At 46.5% G+C, this 21,332-nt stretch overlaps 1 protein-coding gene and 1 non-coding gene across 5 annotated transcripts; one reads left to right on the top strand and one right to left on the bottom strand.

Annotated features, from left to right (window-relative positions):
• The first annotated feature begins 847 nt into the window (after window positions 1-847).
• On the top strand, window positions 848-20,971 carry erm (earmuff). Of its 4 annotated transcripts, none has more exons than NM_134787.3 (2): window positions 16,657-16,896; window positions 18,331-20,971. In NM_134787.3, exons 1-2 carry the CDS (start codon window positions 16,885-16,887, stop codon window positions 20,152-20,154), a joined length of 1,836 nt encoding a protein of 611 aa, NP_608631.1. In that variant the 5' UTR covers window positions 16,657-16,884; the 3' UTR covers window positions 20,155-20,971. The 4 variants fall into 2 exon arrangements, with proteins under 4 accessions (NP_001259889.1, NP_608631.1, NP_001259890.1 ...); NM_001272960.1 differs by lacking the exon at window positions 16,657-16,896 and adding an exon at window positions 848-1,257.
• tRNA:Arg-TCT-2-1 (transfer RNA:Arginine-TCT 2-1) lies at window positions 5,712-5,784 on the bottom strand. The gene has a single exon. It is a non-coding gene; the product is annotated as a tRNA-Arg (tRNA).
• Window positions 20,972-21,332: the final 361 nt, after the last annotated feature.

Genomic DNA, 21,332 nt, shown 5'->3' with positions numbered 1-21,332 from the left:
GAAGATATAATCCTATATAGCATTAAATTTATGCGATTTAGAACGTAAAAAGAAGACTTTAAAAAATGTTTATTTTGGTGGCTTTAAAGACTTAGATCTATCATCAGTAGACCTCAATGATGGACAAACGAGTCTTCGACTTACAAGAATAGATCTAAATATTGCACTAAAAGCTACCTTTTTCATCGCCAAGAAATCAAGGACATTCGCCCATGCAGGCGACCACTGTACTCACCTGTGTAAATGAGAGCGCAAAAAGAGGCAAATCACAAGAGGAGCAGCCCGCGACGATGCCAAATTGCAGTGCAAATATGTACACACGAGTGATGGGAGCGGGGTGTCGAGGGGTGCTACGAATAGCAGATGGAGTGAGGTTATGTAGCGCTTAGTAAAAGGACAGTCAGCAGCTGCAGAGCATGGATAAAGGGAGAGCGGAGGCAGAGAGAAGCAGATGATGAGCATGATGGCGTTAATAGCACACACACTCACTCACACCAGCACCCCATTTCTGTCTAGCTCGCTCTTGCACCCCACCCCACTCAGTGCCCACCCCCAAAATGAGTGCGAGTGAGACGCATTACGTGATAATGACGTTTGCGGCTCTCCGTTCTCCAGCTGTCAGTTGGGCGAGAACGAGAGAGCGCGACGGACGCTTGTTGTTGCTGCCCCTTTTGACTTTTCCCGTCGGCAATGCCATTTCCCTTCGCGTGTGGGAGTGAAAGAGAGATAGTGATAGGGGAACGCGCTCTCTTATTGATCAAATTTACCGTTGCTTTCGCCGTCGCCATATTTCATATATATGTCGCTCAAAGGACATCGCAACTTGGCTGTTGCGTTTTTGCCTTTCGCCTTAATTTACTTTGGCGCATAAATCAAATATTTACATTCCGAAATTGACGTCTTGAAAGCGCGGTCGCAAACTCACCGTTCGTCGTCCTTTGGCGGGTGTGTGTCTATGTGCGTGTGTGCAGGATTTAATGCCAAAGACAAACAGTTATTTCACCTCAAGCCGATTGGAAGAACACAAAAAAGTTCCAAAAATAATAAACACGCTTTGAAGTGAACACCCGAAAAGAAACACAAGGAACCTTAGGAAATTCAATTCAATTTCCGCGAAGAAATTTCATCTCAATATTAACTCAAGCTCAAGACATCAAAAAAGGATATTAATTGCTGTGCGTAAACACTCGGAGCCTGGATTCTGGCAAATAAAGCGTGCGTGCGGAAAAGCCTTCGCCAATATTCCCCCACCCATTGGTAAGTTTTCCTCTGTTTGACTTCCATCTATGTATTTTAATGGCTGTTTGCGCAAGGTTGAGATAAATTAGCAATTTCGGATGCTTTCTAATTGGTTACTTATTCGGCACAGATTGATTGGATGTCATTTTCGTTTGAAGAAATATACATCTTGAAGGTTGTGCAAATCCTGCCTAGAAACGTTTATAAACAATTTACGATAACAATACAATATATGTAACAGACCCTTTTTAAAACCATATTTTACTTTATTCCCGATTATGAAACTCATCACCCTAATAAGAATTCATATCACAAAAATAATTGACTTTACAATCTTTAACCAATTATAATGATATTGTTTTCTAATATCTTAAGTCCCGACTTATTTATTTAAGTCAAATAAATGTTACTTGTACTGCTCCAAGCAACTTCTGTTCATCAAGAAATCCCCAAGTCCTCACAAGAAGACGTTCATCCCTGGGGAGCCGAAGTGGCGACCAGAAGAACTAAAATATTTAAGCCGGCGCCTGGTAAATGCCAACTAGCCGCTAAGCCGGCCACTCGACTGGTTTTCCACTTGCCACTTTTCACTTGGCCCACTGGCTAGCTGGGGAAAAGGGGGGAGAACGCGGAAAACGGGGCCACTCGAGGCGGCGAGTGAGTTGCCCCGGGCGGTGGCAAAGGATCAGACTCAGACGTGTGTGAGTGTGAAATGAAATGGAAAGTGTCCTTACAAGCTGCCAACTGAGCGCGACAATCTGTCAAACGTTCAACTGTTCAAATGTTCAAATGCTCAGTGGTCGTCTGTCGGCCGTCGTCTATCAATTGTTAATGTCACAGACGCCCAGCGTGAAGGAAGAACGTGCTCCTTGTTGAGGGTGGAGGTGATACACGTTGGAAAACATAAGTCATCAAGATTAAAGCAAGACATTTTCAAAATTCATAGTTGAGTTTCAGTGAAAAGACGAATACTTACTTACATTACCACATTAGAAATTTAATCTATACCATAAGAACATTACAAGTAATACGTTTTTCTCCCAGTGCAGAAGCTTGACTTAACTTGATGTTTTGGCCTGTTTAACTTTCGCTTGGCTGACGCGGGCTTTCTTTATTTTTAATTGGGATTTGTGCCGCTGGGTTGGGCCAACGCCTTGGCAGGAGTCGCAGGACTCTCGCCCTCGCCGACAATTCGCGGCTCAGTGGGCAAGGAGCCACGTGGTTGCTCCTCGCGTTTCCCCCGTGAAATGCGCTTTTGAATAAAAGCACACAATGTGCAGTCCTTTGAAATAAGGGAAGCGTTCAGCGATTTCTACTTTCCATTTTGTGGCTTCACTCGCTTTTTATTTGGTTTGGTTTTTTGATTTCCTGACACGGGTACGCCGGCAATCGTTGTGACATTTTAATTGTTTATTTGCTCAGAGTCCTTGCCCTCGTCCGTTCCGCATCCTGTATCCTGAATCCAGCATCCAGCATCCAGCTTTTCAATCCTGCATCCCACTCAAGTGCTCGAGTTCGGCGCGCAAATATATATTTGTTCCGTTCAAAGATTTGCGGGTGAGAGAAGTTTTCTTTTGTTACCTTTGAAGGAATCGAATTCGCGGGCTGTCCTGCGGTGGAGAGTCCTTCGCGAAGTCCTCCACTTCGCTGGCTGGCGTGTATTGGTTAATGTAAATATTTGGCTTTTGTTGTCACTTCAAGAGCTCTCCGCTGCTGTTTATTATTAGTTCCCCCTTTTTTTTCCGAGCACTTTGCATTTCATGCGGTCATTTTTTGCAACTCGCCTGGGAATCGAGAAACTTGGCAGCTTCACTACTCTCAATAGAAGTATGTAAAGTATAAAGTAGCTTTTATGGGAATGAAATGCGAGAGCACTCTAGTACTCGGTATATAATCCATGTGCTGGCCAGACTTCATTTTAAACAGTCGCAATGACCGAGCAAGTTATTAACTGCATTTGAAATATCTTTATCAGCAAATCTCATAATGTACAACACACTTTTCCATGAGAATAAGCCGACTTATCAATCAAATACTCGCCGTTCTATTGCCCCGCAACCCGTCGAATTAAGCCAGCTTATCAGATGTATCTTTTACATGTCGCTGACTTCGTGCGATATCAATATTTAATAAAAACTTCCCTCACACCCCCGGGCAAACACTTGAACGGCAGCCGAATAAAAAGCCGAGCGACGAACGGTTAAAAAATCAACATAATCAACTTGGAAGTGCAACAGTGGCAGAGAGCTGGAAGAATCTGAACCACCACCACCAGGCGCAAATGGATGGTGAGTTCGTAGCTCTGGGCACCCTCATATCGCCGCCTGGTTGAACTCAATCAAACATTTCGGGCACTGCCTAATAAGCCAGTGGCTTGCATATGGCAGTTTATTAGATACAAATTGTTGGAATTGCGATTGGGAAATCGGCCACCCCCCGTGGAAAATAGACGTCGCCCATTTTGCAGCTCGGCTGCCCTGATAGTTGCTCTGTTTGTCGGTGCGATTCGATTTGGGTGCTTGGCAAGGGGTTGCTGCATGCAGGATCGCCATGTGTAGCCATTTTTTGGGCCGTGATTCTGGAACAGGACTAACCCCTATAAGGGATTCGATTCAAGTGCGCAAAAAGCGAGTAGTGAATAAAAAAAGGAACTCGCAACATGAGAGTGCGGAGCGGGGTTCGTTCGCTTGAAAAACCAGCAATTAAGTGCTGCGTTTATGTAGTTTCCCCCGAAGTCCCGATTCACTACCCCCCTCCCCGGCAAGCCACTGTAACTTTTTGTTTATTATGCCTAATTGCAGTTACTCCATCATCATCACCATTATCCCTGTGCGCTTTTGTCTGCGCTCCTTTTGCAGCTGCCTTCATTCGCCTCGCTCTTTGTCCTTCCGCCCGAACCTGTCCCACATGGCGCATGCTTGATATTTCGCACATCCGCATACTTGCATAAGGCAAGTTCCTTCTTCGAGGCGTTTCCCCGAGCCACTTGCAGGCTTAGATATTTGCATTACTTGCCACTTTTTGCGGCACTGCTCTACAAATGATTTCAGCGCTCGTTAGGAGTTCGCTTTTTTATTTGTGTTATTTATTTTCTCATTTGCTTCTGGCTTTCATGTGGCGAAAATTGTTAGTTTCAAGCTGAGCATTGGAAACTTGCTTGGCTTTGCACAGTGGGCGACATAACGTTCTGTATGTAGGAATATCCTAGAGAAGGGTTACGAACGGGGTGGATCCATAGGGGTCCTACATGTGAACATCGCCGACCGAGCAGCGGGAATACTTTTTACGTAGCTGAGTGCCATTCAACTTGTTTCGCATTTGAATAGTTCGTCAAGTATTCAGTTTTGCGAAGAACAGGAACATATCCTTGCGATCTTAAGCAACATAATGGTGGAGAATATGAAAAACATATCGCTTACTTTTAGCTACAGTAAAACAATAAGAATTCCCATTGAAGACAGACACTTTCGCGGCCGTGGAAATCATTTAAGTGGAGATTGCCAACATGCAAGTGCCCCGCCAACAACTGAGCCACTCAGACGGAGGTCGATGAAAAGTAAATTATAGTCCACAATGGCATTTGGGGGGCTGTGCCGCAGACAGTCGGCAAATTACCAGTCGCAAATGGGGAATTTATTTTTAAAACCCCACTTGGGGTCTAGGTTGGGGCCGCTGGAACCGCGATGGTTGCACATTTGAAGGCGCAACCCGGCGAAACAAAATGGCGGAATCGAATGGATTGGATGCAATGGTGTGGAATGGGAATGGCTGTTGCCTTGGTGTGCGGATAATTTGCATGTGCGCTGATCATTTGACAAGCGACAACAAATTGCCGAGGCCAGGATTTATGCCGCTTCCATGCCCGTGTTCCGTGGATAAACCAACCCCGCCTTGAGCCATCCATGGAGCATTGTGGCAGTGGTGGCTGCATCCTAGTGTCAATATTTGCGCTGGTCATGTAAACACTTTAATAGCATGTTTATCGGCTAGTTGGGTGCGCGATATATCTCCCAGATACTTGACAGCTGTTGCAATTCGCGCTCGAACTGCGCGATTCATGAGTTTCCGCCTTATTTGCGTTTGGGCTTGCGGCATCCGCATCTGAGATTTCTGCCCTCCTGCACCGCACCGAATGTATCTTTCAGATAGCTGTGTACCTTCGCTATTTGCGCCGGGCAAATAGTTTTGAAGAGGGCGCCAATTTGTTTGCCGCTTTTCAGTTTGTTTTTAATTGAAAATAACATTTTTCCAAAACAAACTCAAACCACAAAGAGCAATATTTGTTCTGCTTAATGAGGTTGAAAAGTGGGCGGCAATCCCTCAACGGATTACTAAGAAACCGTACCGAAATATAGAATATTTTGTATTGAATGCTTTTGATGATGACTGCTGCTTGCAGGATTATTTTAATTGTTTAATATTTGTTGGCATTCCAGTTCAGTTCTTTAGCATGTACAAAAAAAGGAGTACTTCAACCCTTGCGGGAATCGAACCCGCCACCTTTGGATTAGAAGTCCAACGCGCTATCCAATGCGCTAAAGGGTCCAACGAGAATCCGTTGCTTTCAGATGTACCCACAAAGGCCGCGAATCGAAAAACACTCACAGTCATGAATGACGACGAATGGCCAACATTGTGAAATTGTAAAAGACAAGACGAAAACAGCGAATTCACTGGGGAACGCTCTACAGACACATAGAACTGTGTACATATTTCGCGTGCATTTCGTTTGCGATGTGAATTTCAATTATTTATAGAGCGCATCGCGCAGATACGAAAGTATCTTCGGCTTGGGCTGATGAATAAATTGTCGCCCCAGGAATGCGCCGAGCTGTCTGTTTTGCTTTCTGTGCTAATCGATAGATCGTTCGATGGAGATTACGTCCTCGAGGAGTCACTCACTCACCACTCACCCCTTTCACCGAATTTCGCTGGGGGCATTCAAGTGCTCAATTCGGTCTCTTAGCCTGTTCGGAGTTCTTTTCAGCCTTCTTATCAGCCCGCTGCGATCTTCATGCGCTTTTAGCTAATAGGGGGATGGGAATGGGGCATGCCGAATAGGGGTAGCTGCCGTAGGGGTTTCGCTCTCGTGACTCTCGACAATTACTCAACTCACTTTAGCTGCTGTTGCTACTTTCGGTTTGTTAACGAATTAATCAAACCGAACCAGACCAGACAACCCTGGCTTAACCCACGACAGCCCTAAATGGAGTAATTTACCCATTTGCAGTCGTGGCGATTTTTTATCTCTGCCCTTTCGCTTTCGTCCATTGAAAGTGTCCCCCTTTTTCTGGGGGAGTTTTCTCACTTGTTCGGCATTGTCGCTCCACGTGATTTATCTACACCTTCCGACGGCTCTATTTCGGTCTGGAAAATATTGTACGTGCATTCACAGTACGTCGTCCTGGGGGCAGATTATGCAAAGTATTTCTGGTCGCTGCTGCTGCACTTGAAACGGATATTAAATTTTATTGCTCATGTTGCCATGGATTTTCCCGCAGGAGTTGGGGTTGCCTGCTTGCGAGGGGCGGGGGGTGGAGCACCTGTTCTCGTTGTTGTTGTTGTTGTTGTGCTGTTCAGTGAGCTCTCAAGTGGCCGACCGGTCAATTAGCCAGGCCTAATCGCCGTGCGGAATGTGTGTGCATTTTTTCAGGGGGTGGGGTGATGGACAGCTGGGCATTGAAGAGGAATTTCAAATATTCCATAAATTTATGATATTAATTTCTTATATATTTATATGCTCATAAAATCATATGGCACACCTGGTCATTTTGCATATCATTTGACATGGCAATATGATCGCTTCCTTCAAATTGCACATCAATTATGGAAAAAATATATTCGTTTTACCGTTTGGCAATCAACACAAGAAGAGGCAGAACTTCTTGCTAGGCAAATTCCTAAGGATCAACATCCTGTCGCCTACTCGCATTACAAGCAAGCTGGCACGAGCCAATTTAGAATGCCAAATTCGTCAGCGTTTGGGAAAGAAAAGCGCACATAACCGGCAATTAATGAGCAGTTGTTCGAGCGGCGAGGCACTCGAAGGACAATGCCAGGACCTCGGAGACGACGACTGACAGGCGGAATAAAGGAATTCGAGCCCAGCGTAGGGAGCACAAAAAGCCGAGAGCATATGCATTTGATTCTCGAACCGAAAGCGACGATTTCGCTTTCGTTGCGGGGACTTTGGCATTGCGGAATATAATTAACCGGAAGCGCGGCACACGCGCCAGGACGAAAAACAGGACTCGAACAGGATGATCGGCACACCGACGCAGGATCCTCGTGAATCGCAGGATCGCGTGTCAACAACCGTAGAAAGAAAAAGCATTTCCGCTGCCATCGCCGCCGAAAGCGAAATCAAATGTCAGGCCAGTAGCGGAAAAAAACGAACAACGCCCCGCAGGAGCAACCGGTTTCTCGGCAGGATAATCAAGGCTAGAGATGATCATACACTTGAAAAAAAATCACCTTGATAATTTACAGTTTAATTTGATTGCATTTATGTTTTTGAGACCTTTTTCATCAGTGAGTAAATAAGAACTCTTATATACAAATAGATTCAAAGTTTACAATGTAGAGAATTGTTTGCAGTGTAGTAATGATGCTCAATTAGAGCGCTGGCAAACAAGTCGCCTGATTATCCTTTTCTGCCCACTTCAAGAAGCGAGAATCTCCGCCGGCAGCTGGCTCGCAGAGAAAGGAATCTCGATCTTGGTGGCTGAACAATTGTTCGACTGCGCACATTGCTTCCTGTCGTCCTGCGAGCCACCGGAAGGATCAGCGCCGTCTCCGAGGGTTGCCCCTTGCTTCTTGCTCCTGGATCCTGCTCGCTCCCCGCTCCCCGCTCCTTGTGCCACATTCCTAGCTCGCCTCGCAGTTTTTGGAGGCGTATTCGCTGGTGTGCGTCGCATATGTAGCAATTAATATGCCTCAATTCTGTCGCAGGACATGTGCAAATACTGCTCGCATGTCCTTGAGCGCGTGCCGTGCGTCCTTAGGAGACCTTTGGGCGTCTTTAAAAGGGGGCGTAGCGCCTGCTGCAACGTCATCCGATCCTTCGAGAGCATTGTGATTCGGCTCAGATTGAAGGAGGTGTGGTTGCGATGAACTGGAATTATTAGTAGGTGCAGCTGCCTCTCTATTTAATGAACTTCTTATGAGGGGAAGATGCAGGGAGTTAGTTGGGTTCGAAGTAAACAGAGATGAACACCTCGAACCAAATGGAGTTCTTCTACAAAGAGAAATTCGTAAAATAAAAAAATTTTTTATATACGTTCTATAATATCTGAAACTCCGAATGTTGTGACAGATTAAAAATTGAATAATAATCCCCTCACCAACTCGAACCAAACCTCTAATCCACTTAGAATCTGTCATAACCGTTTAGAGCGCATTTCCATTTCACGTTAGCTAATTACCTTGTCACACATCTCCCCTTTTTTAACGCCGCATGTCCTTTTTATCCCTTACACATGGTAATAACAAGCCCTAACCCAATATTTAACTATCATGTCGCAGGAAGGAATATAATTCTCCCACGAGCGGACAAATCATAATGGTAAATAAGGCACTTTCCGGCTGATTAGCATAAGGATATGAAAAGTGTTTCGTGTTAGCTGGAAAACTGTTGCCGTGTGCCGTCGCTTCGCTTCCTGTCATAAAAAGCAACAACAACCGCAACACCTCCCCCTTTTCTTTCCAGCAGGTCACAGGTCACGGTGTGCAGGTCGCAGGCTCAAGGGTTGAGTAGAAATATGACAAAAAAGTGAAACGCGTGTCAACGTTTTGGGCGGGAAATTATTAACATGCTCGGTGGCCACACCCACGCCGCCCCTTTTTGGCCTGCGGTAAGCGCATTATGCAACATTGTGTCAAACTCGATCGCAACTGGTCACGCGACCCTCGGCAATACAATTATAATTGCGACAAATTGAACGCCGCCGGTGGCACGCGCCTTTATTGGCTCATCTTCCGGTGGTTCGTAAAACAGATTGCAACTTTGTTTTCCCCCCCACGGCAGAGTTTCCCCATTAGCCGCGTGCTTTTCCTCATTGACTCCACTTCCTTTCGGGTTGATTTATTGGCTTCCACTTACTTCCGGTCGAGTCCGATGATTCGATGTCCTTGGGACAGTTGAGCGTCCAATTCAGCTCGAGCACTTTTTATTGGCTTTCTTTCGGGGAACGCTTTTTGTGGCTGACACATTGTTGGTAGTGATTAGATTCATTTTACTTTGGTGTTTACACTCAAAAAAAATGAAGTTAAATGAATAAGTTTGTTATGTTTACTCGTATTAACTTAAGTGTAGCAAAAGAACCTTTTGCCTATTGAAAAGTATAATTACTCTCATTAGAATGTTATCAATTAGTTTCAACCTCCCACGTTGCTGCCCTTCATATTTTTGCATACAATTTTGCATATTTGCAGATAAATCATAGCAAACCGCAGCTGCTAACCATTGGTTAGCCGCAGAAATTGACCATAATTAGGAGTTTACGTTTATCAGATGGTTGATCAACATTGAACAAGAAATAAATCACTGCGGCCAGCTGAAAAATCAAAACAATGCAATTATTTAGGCAGAGTGGAAACGCTCAAAGGATTTAGGCAGTAATTTGCGCTAATTTGGGTCCAGCGGAAAAATATGGAAGAGAGGGAGGGCCCTTTTCAATGCAGAAGCTGGATTAATAACCCATCAAAATATAGTGGGAACACGTCAAAACACTGTCAATACATTTACCAAATCCCATCTGTATCTTCATCTGCACTTGTGCGATAATTGTTCTCTGGAGAGCGAAAAGGGAACTGTTTTCCAGCTTTGAAAGGGACCGACAATTCCCGGGCTACCTACACCCGCATCTATGTATCTATCTATGTCTATCTATCCATAGCTCCTAATCCGAGTGTGTGTGGGTCTCCATTGTGCAGGATCGAGCAGGGAAGAGAGGTCCTGGGAGAGATCCTCGCCAGGATTATGCCTGTAATTTGGCCTGCTTAGATGCTTAATTGTGCTTAAATGTATGCATAGCTTATAAAATATTTGCCTTAAATATTTTGGTTAAATCGTAAAAGGGTACAAAACATGCTCCTGGCTACACTCTTCCATATCCTGTGAAGGATGTGCGCGCATATGGAAGAACTAGAATGTTTTACTCTTAATGGCAAAAAATACCTGCTCTTCAGGGAATGTATATTTCATAAACTCAGCATTATTGCCACGGGAATGAATATGATTTCGGAAGTGGGAACTCTAGAAGCCCAAATAAATGCGAATCCCCCCTGCAGACCATAGAGTCCAATCCACTTAACATGCTCCCAAACAATGCGAAACTCGCAAAGAATTCCGAATGCTTCTTCACACTCAATTTCGCTAATAAATGTGTTTTGCCAATGCTGGCGAAAATGATTCCGCCACCCCGCTTGATATTTAATTTCCCTTTGGCTAAGCCGCAATTTCCGGTGACACCCACCAAAGGCGAAAATCAACGCCCCCAACAGACATCAAGTCTCGAATTCGAAGCTGTCAAAATGCAGGCCACAAAAAGAAATTATGACAGCAGGGAGGAGTTCCGAAAGTGGGTGTTCGAATGTGTGGTTGTCAAAATGCCAGCATACGCATCGAAAGCCAATTAGGAAAAATAAATCACGCTTCACATGGCGAGATGCACTGCGGAAAATGTGGAGATCTACGCATGCTCAATATATTCGAATGCTTAACATGGAGAGTAGAAGGGTGTATTCATAAAATATTTGAATATTCACACTGAATCCTTACAGTGCATTAGTTGTTGTACTTGGATATAATTATTTAAGCACATCCTTCCAATTCTCTCTGTGCACGATTCAAATCCTTCAACCATCGCACAGACAAAGAAATCCAGCACGCACGTTGATGCACAAGTACAGTAGTCATCCCCCAACCCCAACGAGGAAGCATCGAAGGAAGCCGAGCAAGTGCCAAAAGCTGATTTCACTGTAATTACAATTCACACTCCTTTCGGGTGGTTGGATTTGCTTTTGGGGGTGTGTAATCCTGTCGAGGGGAAATAAAAACATCCTGCAAATGTGTTCTTTTTGTTCGGCAGCACTTAAGCGATGGCCTCCCCCACAGCCACCCCCTCATTCCTTCATCCCCCCCCTCTAGCAGATTCCTCTTTTTTAGAGAGAATGCTTCTGAGCTTCATGATGCTGGTGGTGATGAGTTGGCAAAACCCGCAAAACAGACACACCCACCGAGAGGAATGGGAACTCCTTTCGCTTGCACTCAAAGAAAATGGTAGCTAGAAGTAGGAAATGTGAGCTCAAAGTAATCATCTATATAAGGTTGGGGCATTAATAAAGTTTACTAAACACGTAATATGATCTTAATATGTATTAAACATATCATTCCTAATTTTTTCGAACTTTTCTTTGAGTGCTTGCTTTTCCACCTTCTGTGTGGGCGTTAAACGCGTGTGAAGCCTACCCACTAAGTAAACAAAGACAGCCTTGGGTTGGCCGTGGACCACCAGGTCCCTGGGGATGCTGCAGAGCAGGATGTGGGGGGAGTGGGGTGTGTGGGCAATAGAAATGTCACAAACAAACCGATTAAACAAGTACTTGCCAAACAAACACCCACAAAAAACCACCGACACCGCCCAGGCGAATCAAAGCTGCGAAAGGAAGCCCCGAATGGCATCAAACAATAACCGAAAAGTTTCCAAGGGTGACCAAGCATGCCATTCAGATCCAGGGGCCGAGAACCCGAAAACCCAACAACCCTTTGGAAAGTTCGGTGGAAATGTGGATTTCCCTTTTCCCTGGGCTTCCGATTAGGTTGATGGTGACATCGGTTTGTGGGTCACGCGACCCAGACTCACAAATTCGATTCAGCTCTCATCTTTTGGCACTGGCAATCTGCCGAATATGTTAATGCCCGCTTAAGCCTATTAGTGTCAATTAAAAAATAATCGCTAAAAGGATTCGCTCTAAACTTTGTTTACAGCGGGAAAATGTCAAATGCATGTTCTGATTTAACATTTTTGCGTTGCGATTAGTCGGTCAACTGGTTATCCTGGACAATATGGTTTTTTAGACGGTGGGAACGAATAAAACACTTAATGAGGAACAGTGAAACTTTCTGTCCACTGGAGAGTGAAATGCACAAGCACGTCCTTTCTTCAATCTTCGTAAAGCAATCAAGCAATTCGCCAATCCAACTCACCTGAGAAAGTAGAACAGAACACCAGACAGGACACTCGTCACATGCATTCGAATTCCCATTCCCATTCCCATGGCTGGTCTAATTTGTGGGTGTTGTGGGGAATTAACCTCTTAATGAACTAATTTACTCAAGATTAAGATGGCCAACAAAGGAGGCGGCCGCAGCTAATTGTAAAAAAGAGCGGGACGCAAGGACCAAAGGAGAGCAGGACGAGGACCGAAGTTTGGCTAGGTAGCCGATCCTTCAGCGCAGATAGGAACAGAGCAAATTGCCAGGCGGTTAATCTATTTAAACGCGCCAAATACGCGCGACACAATGGCAAATCGCCAGAAGCAGAATGCGTATTTGGTCGAGTGCACAGATTTAGGGATAGAGAGGATCAAAGGACGAATGGCCAAAGGAAATCCGTCTATGGCCGGCAGCGGACAAAGGCCAAAACTCGTCTAATTGCGCGCCTATGAGGGAAGCGAAGAATCCGCAGTTCCGACTGGAGAATCCCGAGCACAGAATGCAGAACGCAGAATGTGAGAGAACCTGCCAATTGTTTGGGAACATCCCTTAATCTGTGTCGGTAATCGGTAATCGGCGAAAATCGCAGGACGCGCGGCACAAAGGAGCGGCCGAGATCCTTTTGAACTTTGCTTGGGCGCAAAAGAAGGTTAGCAAAATATTATTACAAACCTACGGAACCGTAACCCACATAACATTAAGTTGTGCACTCGGAAAAATATCGTGTGGATTTCGGAAATATGCAACTTATCCTATGAATACCCGAAATATGCATTATAGCCTATGAATAACTATGAATATGCATACCATTGCAGCGTTTCATTTTAGCTATTCAATAAAGTTGTATCTATAATTCTATAAAGTTCGTGTTTTCTTACGAGCATATTTCGGTGAAAATTCCTAGATTTTCCTCAGTGTACCTGCTTTCGCTTGTGCCTGTGTTTACTCTTGAATGAACTGAAAACATTTCAATTTGACAATCGTAATGGAGGCAAGGATGCTGAAGCCGCTCATAGCTAATATAGGCGATTTAGGGGATTACATCAATTGTAAAATTGGTCAAACACCGCAATTGTTTCACTCCGCAAATCGGATATTCCACTGCCCCTGGATACGCGCTCACCCACACAGGCCCGTTCCCACAAAGGAGCGCAGGACGAATGACGGAGGACGAGTCCTCGGGCAGCTGTTGAGTTTCCCTTTGAGAGGTCCTCATCGCTGGCCATTGTCCACGGCCGCCTTCGTCCTAGTTACACATATGCAAACGTATCTCGGGGATACGCCGGACCCGAGGTCCTTGTTCAATGCCTTGTAATCGCTCCTGGCTTACCGCAGATTATGCAAGCCGCTCTGCTTCCCTTCCCCCGGAAAGCGATTTTCCCATAGCATTGATTCATTTCCCTGGAAAAATCGGCCAAATCTCTGCTGCAATCGGGCATCAGCCCAAGTTCAGTTCCTTCCCGAGGTGTAAATCTTCAATTTTAAGGTTAATTTTCCGACGAGGTGCGAGAAATGCGAAGCGTTTTATTGGTTTAGTAGAGCAGTCAGGAGGCGGTGGTGGAAAAATCACCAACTAGCCCTAGATTTAAGTTAAGATGGGTTAAGGTAGTACCAAGCTTATGCACACCTTTAAGGTAACACATATATAAACAATTTTTTAAGTGAAAAGCTCCCTCGTTTGAAAAACAATTTATGTGTAATCCCGAAGTGACCTTTAACCCCTCGAGAGCGAAAAATAAAGTCCTAAAAATAAAGCAAAATCCCCGAGCAGCGCAACCATTTTGCAAACTCATTAAAAATTTATAAAAAAAAACAGCGGCAGAAAAGGACACGCAACAACAACTGGAGGTTGCACTCTGTTTGCATCTCTTTCCCGCTGACCTCTGAACTCTGCGCCATTTGCATCTGCGCTTTGCTCTCGTTCTCGCACAGCTTTTGCACTTTTTGTTTTATATTTTATTTTTGCACATTTTGCCGGATTTTCAAGTTCCTTTGTTGTTGTTTAGTTTAGTTCGTTCTGCATTTACAGTTAGTCCACTCTGCCACCCCTTCGCCGCCCCACGTCCTTATCAAGGATACGACTCCCCCCCCCCCACTCGCCACTCGTTTAAGTGTGTGTGTGTGCTTACATGGCTTTTGAATGGAAATGAACAGAGGTGAAAAGGAGCAGAGATAGTGGAAGAGAGATAAGGTGCAAAGATAACTACAGATAGAAAAAATATGTAGTAGTAGTAAGCTTAATATTTTTCACTCCGTTTCTAAATTCTCTTTTGAAAAATGTTCAACAGTTCAAATGTAAACTATTACTGAGACTTTTTCTGTTAGTGTATAAAAGCTGCATAGGCCGTGGTCGTTTTGTTTGTTGAATGTCCAGTTGGTTGTTGTTTGTGCTGCTATTTTCCCCTCGTTGCTGCCTTTTTTCACTGCGTTTATTTATTCAACTAAATGCAGATTGCACATTTCAGTATGTGCCGTTCATTTAGCTTCCAGTTAATCACGCTGTTTTGCCCGCTTTTTGTCAAGGATAATCACCGGATTGTTTTTGCTTCGTCGAACGTATGCTTACTAAAATATTGGAATTATTCACACAATATTGAAGCTTGTTAAATTAGGCAGTAGAAGACACCTATAATAGTATTACGAATTTCCATGAATTTTCATGTTAAAGTAGATTTACCCGTCGGCATCTCAAAGGAATCAAACAAATAGTTTACAAATATTGTACAATAGTTTTTATGGTTGCCACATTCAACCCATCCAATCAACATTACTCCAATGAGGAAACCTAATCAACAAAGAGCTGATATTTGCATATCGATTTCCCCACACAAGAGCCGCACAACAAGCCAGATTAACGGAAAATGCAGTCGAAATGGCGGCCATAGTCCTTGAAGGATCCACTAAAACCCCCACGCTCCCCGTCGGACTCGCCGAAGAGTTGTGCTTTTGTGTGGCCTTGCAGCTGCAATTGCTGAACTGCTCAACTCCAGCAAAAGCAGCCATGTGCCCTGCATTGCCCAAGAAAAGGTCCTGGACCGTGGTCCTGCAAACGGATGGAGTTGGTGGAGCAGGACGACAAGCACTGCCAGAGCAAACAAAGTCAAGAAAGCCGCGCTGGAGATGCCATCAAAATGAATATGGGATTATATTTAACTAGTGCTGGCTGGCGATGCAGGGGGCTTCAAATCAAACAAATGAGAAAGGTGCACCTAGAGAACAGGGAAGCTAAAGAATAATATAAAGTTATCTAACCAATTTTATACAATTTACAATCTTTAAAAATTGGCGATTGATGCTTATCCTGCGACTAACATTCCTACATAGAATAGGGATTACTGATTGGATTACGGGTGAATTATTTTCTCTGTATATAGCAAAAAAAGATGAAGAATTGGAGAGAATCAAAGAATCCTTGCCCGCTGGCGGGCTAAAGGTGAGCAAACAAAGACGCTGATAAAACGAAATGCCAAAACGACAATTGAAACGCCCAACAAAAGGCATGAGCTTTCCAGGAGGGGGATGCGCTGGGAACGGGGAACGGGGAAAGGGGTGGGCCAGTGAAAAAGTCAACTCGAGAGGCATCCACGAGGCCGGTGGCTGCCATTTCTTGGTGTCTGGTGTCGCCCCATCCAAATCAAGTGTGAACGGAATACGGCCAAAGGTGGCCCATCCATCCATCCATCCATCCATCTCTCCGTCCGTCCATCGGTCTCTTTCCAGCAGCCGAGTGCTACGCATAGTGCGCTCCCTCTTTTGCGGAACCTCCTCCATCTCGTCACTCCTCTATGTATCATCTTCCTGGGCTCTTGAGCTCTATCTCTATATAAATATTTTAGGGGCGGTCTCTGCTCACTGCCTCTCTCTTTCGCCGTAATATTCCAATTCGACATTTTGTCTTTTCATTCATAATGCAGTCGCAGTCGACGGCGACGTCGGCGTCAGGACATATCCTCCAATCTGAACGTGATGATTAAGTTCTCCTTTTGCCCGTCGCTCCCATCAATCCATCTCGCTCTGTCGCTCGACCAGGACGTCTGCATCCATCTCTCTCTCTCCCTCGGCATGCATTTCATCTCTCACTCTCGCCAACGGCGGCAGCACGCAGGACTCTCGGGGGTTGTTTCGCCAGGATTCACCCCAGCACTCGCCGTGTGTCCTTTTCATATTTCTTAAGGCCCGCACCGTTCGCTGTTTGCCTTCATTCCGCTTCGGTCGCTGATCCTGTGCTGAACGCGTCCTGTTCCTCGCGTCCCTCGATTTGCATTTAAAAAGCGTATATCCTTATCGACGAAACAAGTGAACTTTAAATAGTAAAGTAAAAGGACCAAGTTCAATTTGTGTGTGCCAACTGTTGTGTTTTGCCTCTAACAAGTGGAGATCGGCCGCCTGCCAAGGGAACTGGATATCCACATAGGCAGTGCCTGAATATGGTTTACTTTGTACGTATTCGATACATAAAAACTTAATTTATTACTCTGTAATTGCAAAACTCCGACGGGAAAAGGAAAAAACTATAAAGTACAAGTTCGCTTTTTCATATTAGAAGCATTTCGAAGCTATTTGCGTGACGTTCGTAAGAAAAGCAGGCATTTACATAGGTCTATGTCCTCTTTAGATAGTATTTCGTCTTGTATCTTTACCATCATTCTTAACACTTATGATTTTGATTAACCCCATCAAAAGCCAGCTTCATCTCATAACTTCTAACATGTGCTAGGGCATAGCCACTTGTTCAACTCAAGACAAAGTTTCCAAGTGCCTGTGTGCTCCGTTGATTGAATATTATTCCACGCACTTGGTTAATAAGCTCGATGTGGTTCGCACTCCCCAAGTGGCGTTCGTAGAGGCAAATTTTGAAGTGGCCACTAGAACACCAACATAATTCGGCTGCTTAAAAGTGGAACTACTCGTTCGTAGTAGTAGTAGTTTGGCACCCGGGAAACTTTGGGATCGAGGGCTGACCGCCGCTGCCTCCGGGTCAGCGTGTGAAATGGTTGCCGCCTCTCGTTTAATGAGATTAAAGCGCACTTTGGAAGGGAAACTGCAAGATGGGCGAACTGCGGACCCAGATGGGAGCTGGGCCTGCTGAGGCGTCAAATCAAGTTAATTAAAAGCGGCAAGGAAGTCGGTAATCGCACCGGATGTCGCACATTAGCCACACTCGAGGGCACATGGGGAAGATGGAGCCGGCGAGGCGGCGAGGCGGCCTTACACCTCCAGTCGAGTGTAAGCGATTTAATGAATCTCACATAAAGCCAAGACCCGCGCCAAAAAATTCGCATACTGCTTACTGGGCCTGTGTTATGATTGATGGCAATATGCTGGCGAAAGGATTGAGGTCTTTGTTTGGGTTAAGTGGAGTGTAAGCCAGGGCAAAGCACGGGTTAAATGCAAATAGCGTGGTATGCAAAATCGATCGGGTAATATTATGGAACGCACTGCGGTTTGCGTTTAATTGCAACCCGCTGGCTGGCCCTGAATTATCCTGCGGAAATGTCCTGCCGCTGGGAGCACGCCCTCCGCTGGCGTTTGTTTGTGCTCCCGAATTGCCAACGCATTAGTTGCACTTGACTGATCAGGCGGTAAATAGTCCGTACAGCTGCGGTCAAAACAATAGGGACCACTTGAAATCCGAGCAACTTGGGAATAGGTGTTGTTATTATATTCATAATTATAAACCGAAATATATGCTTTACATATATGCTTTTGAAGGCAAGAAGTTTTTAGAAAGGTATGGGAACCAGAAATGTTATTTATCCTAGTTATTTCCCCCCAACTGTGGCCACAAACAATGGAGGCGTATGCCTTCGATTAATTGATAACCCGTTGCTTAGTTTGCATACTCAATTTGGCTCTTTGTTCGTTTCTTACAGAGTCCGCGTGGCATGCAACCGTGTAGTCCAGCGGGAGAAATCGCAATGATGCCGCCTTCGAAGAGCCCCGTGATGGAGAGCGCCGCCTCCGAACAGAATCCTGCCCAGCAGAGCCAGCAGCAGGACGAGCAGAGCGCCAAGCGGGCGTGTCCCCTAAAGTTTTCGATAGCCAAGATCATGGAGCCGGATCACAGGCCCAGCCAAGTGCCACCGCCGCAGCCCGCTCCGGTTTCCTTCGCCACCAACGATGACGACGAGGATGAGGATCCGGAGATCGATGCCGACTCGGAGCGCTCCTGCAGCCCCATCGAGGTGATCAGCCTGGATCAGTCGCCATCCACTGTCAACTATGACTCCGCTTTCAAGAAGTATGTGCCGGGTCCGTGTTCGGGCGCCACTTCATCGGTGGCCTCGCCGCCGAGCACCGCTGCTGTGCAGCAGTTTGTGAGCTCCCGCCACCAGGAGCTGCTCTCGCAGTATCCCCTGCTGTACTATGCACCCAATCAGCTGATGTGCGCCGCTGCTGCCGCCCAATATGCAGCCCTTACCGCCCAACAGCAATCGCTGGCCAGCGCCGCCCACCTGAGCAGCTTCACCGCATCCCTGAATGCCAGCTTGCATCACTCGCAGTCGCTGAGAAGAAATCTGGGTCATCCACTGGCCGCGGCAGCTGCCGTGGCGGCAGTGGCCCAATCCCAGGCGGTGCCCAATTTGCAACATACCCTGGAAAAGTCGCCAGTGGCCCAGAGAACAGCCCAGAGTTCGGGATTGCAAGCTAACTTGAAGAGGAAACGATCGCCGCAGGATCAGGGCGAAGTGACGCCGCCTCCAGCGTCTACTGCCACTTCCGCCACTGGAGCCAGATCCCGCTCCCCCTCGCCGCAAGGATCCATCGAGGACAGCAGTCCCGGATCGGCCAGTGGCGGCAAGCCCAAGACCTTCTCCTGCCTGGAATGTGGCAAGGTGTTCAACGCCCACTACAACCTCACCCGCCACATGCCCGTCCACACCGGAGCCAGGCCGTTTGTTTGCAAGGTCTGCGGCAAGGGATTCCGCCAGGCTTCGACTCTCTGCCGGCACAAGATCATCCACACGTCGGAAAAGCCGCACAAGTGCCAGACCTGCGGCAAGGCCTTCAATCGCTCCTCCACCCTCAACACCCACTCGCGCATCCACGCCGGCTACAAGCCCTTCGTGTGCGAGTACTGCGGCAAGGGGTTCCACCAGAAGGGCAACTACAAGAACCACAAGCTGACCCACAGCGGCGAAAAGGCCTACAAGTGCAACATCTGCAACAAGGCCTTCCACCAGGTCTACAACCTCACCTTCCACATGCACACGCACAACGACAAGAAGCCCTACACCTGCCGCGTCTGCGCCAAGGGATTCTGCCGGAACTTCGATCTGAAGAAGCACATGCGGAAGCTGCACGAGATCGGCGGCGATCTGGATGACCTGGACATGCCACCCACCTACGACAGGCGGCGCGAGTACACGCGCAGGGAGCCACTTGCCTCCGGTTACGGCCAGGCATCGGGTCAACTCACGCCGGACTCCAGTTCCGGCAGCATGTCGCCGCCCATCAATGTCACCACACCGCCACTTTCCAGCGGCGAGACGAGTAATCCCGCCTGGCCCAGGTCCGCCGTTTCGCAGTATCCGCCCGGTGGCTTCCATCACCAGCTCGGAGTGGCTCCACCTCACGATTATCCCAGTGGCTCCGCCTTCTTGCAACTCCAGCCGCAGCAGCCACATCCGCAAAGCCAGCAACACCATCAGCAGCAGCAAAGACTCTCGGAGACCTTCATAGCCAAGGTGTTTTGACAGCGATACTATGCGGAAAGCTTGAACAGCTCCACGGGGTCGACCTCGACGACCAGCTCCACGGTGACCACCACCACCACGGCCATATCCTCGATGGCCACCTCCAGGAGCGATCTGCTGATCGACTGACTGCAGTTTGTGGCAGCGGCGGCCGCTGCGAGCAGCTCGAATTCCGGGCAGGATACCGGCGAATCCCCGTCCCCGGAGCTCGGATGCACTGCTCTGGGCAGTGCTGTCCGCGCACTGAACGGTCTCTTCTAGGCAGAAGGACCCCTGTCCACCTCCACCCACCCCGCAGAACCTCAGCAGCCACCAAATGGTTTCAACTTGTGCAATACCCCACTCAGAAGATGATGATGACGATGATGATCCCAACGCTCAGCCCACATCTCCAAGCAGCATTTTGTACATAGCGTATCCCTAAGAAGTCTCACAGAACACTCTACTTAAGCAGCTCTCTCGATGTATAGATGTAGTTAAAGGATTTACCTAGTTAGTCGCCAATACCGAAAGCCCTGAGTTCCGTGTAGACACGCTACACAGATCCTCCAGGACACGTTTCGATATAGAAAAAGGTGTTTTTAACATTGCGTTACAGCTTTTTGGGGTCTGTCAACCGATATACATAGATGGAAATGTATCTTAGAGTTGCACTAGATATCCGTACGTACTCTATCCCTAAGTGTCTGTGTAACCCAACGCAAATTAATGAAATTGAGAAACATTTTAACAAAGATCCATGAATGCATTGTATTTGTTTAGGTCTTAAGTGATATTATTGATACTGTTTAAGCAATAAACCAATTCTTCAATTATTAAACGAAAATGGTGTTTAGATATGCTGGGAAAGCGTATATAATCTTCATATGCACATATGCAAATAACTGAGCAACAGTGTGGGGTGTCATTGAGTCGAGTGGAGGGATCCTAAATAATGCAAATGGATGCGAAATGAAAACAATTATTGCTGCATTACTCGGGCCCAAGAGTCGCGTTTAATGGGCTCTAAACTGTCGCCACGTCTGCCGCATGACATTTGCAACTTAATTAGTGCCGACCAGCCCCCACTTTTTCACCTTCCACTCGGGAAAACTCCGCAGGTGGCCTGGGCCTGCCACACGCCTCAATCATTTGCATAGCACTTTGATCTGTGGCTCGAGAAAAGTCAGGAATACCGG

The sequence above is a fragment of the Drosophila melanogaster genome, chromosome 2L (assembly GCF_000001215.4).
Source record: "Drosophila melanogaster chromosome 2L".
Classification (NCBI taxonomy): Eukaryota; Metazoa; Arthropoda; class Insecta; order Diptera; family Drosophilidae; genus Drosophila; species Drosophila melanogaster.
The sequence above is the reverse complement of the archived record's forward strand: the minus strand, read 5'-3'. Positions and strand labels throughout refer to the sequence as shown.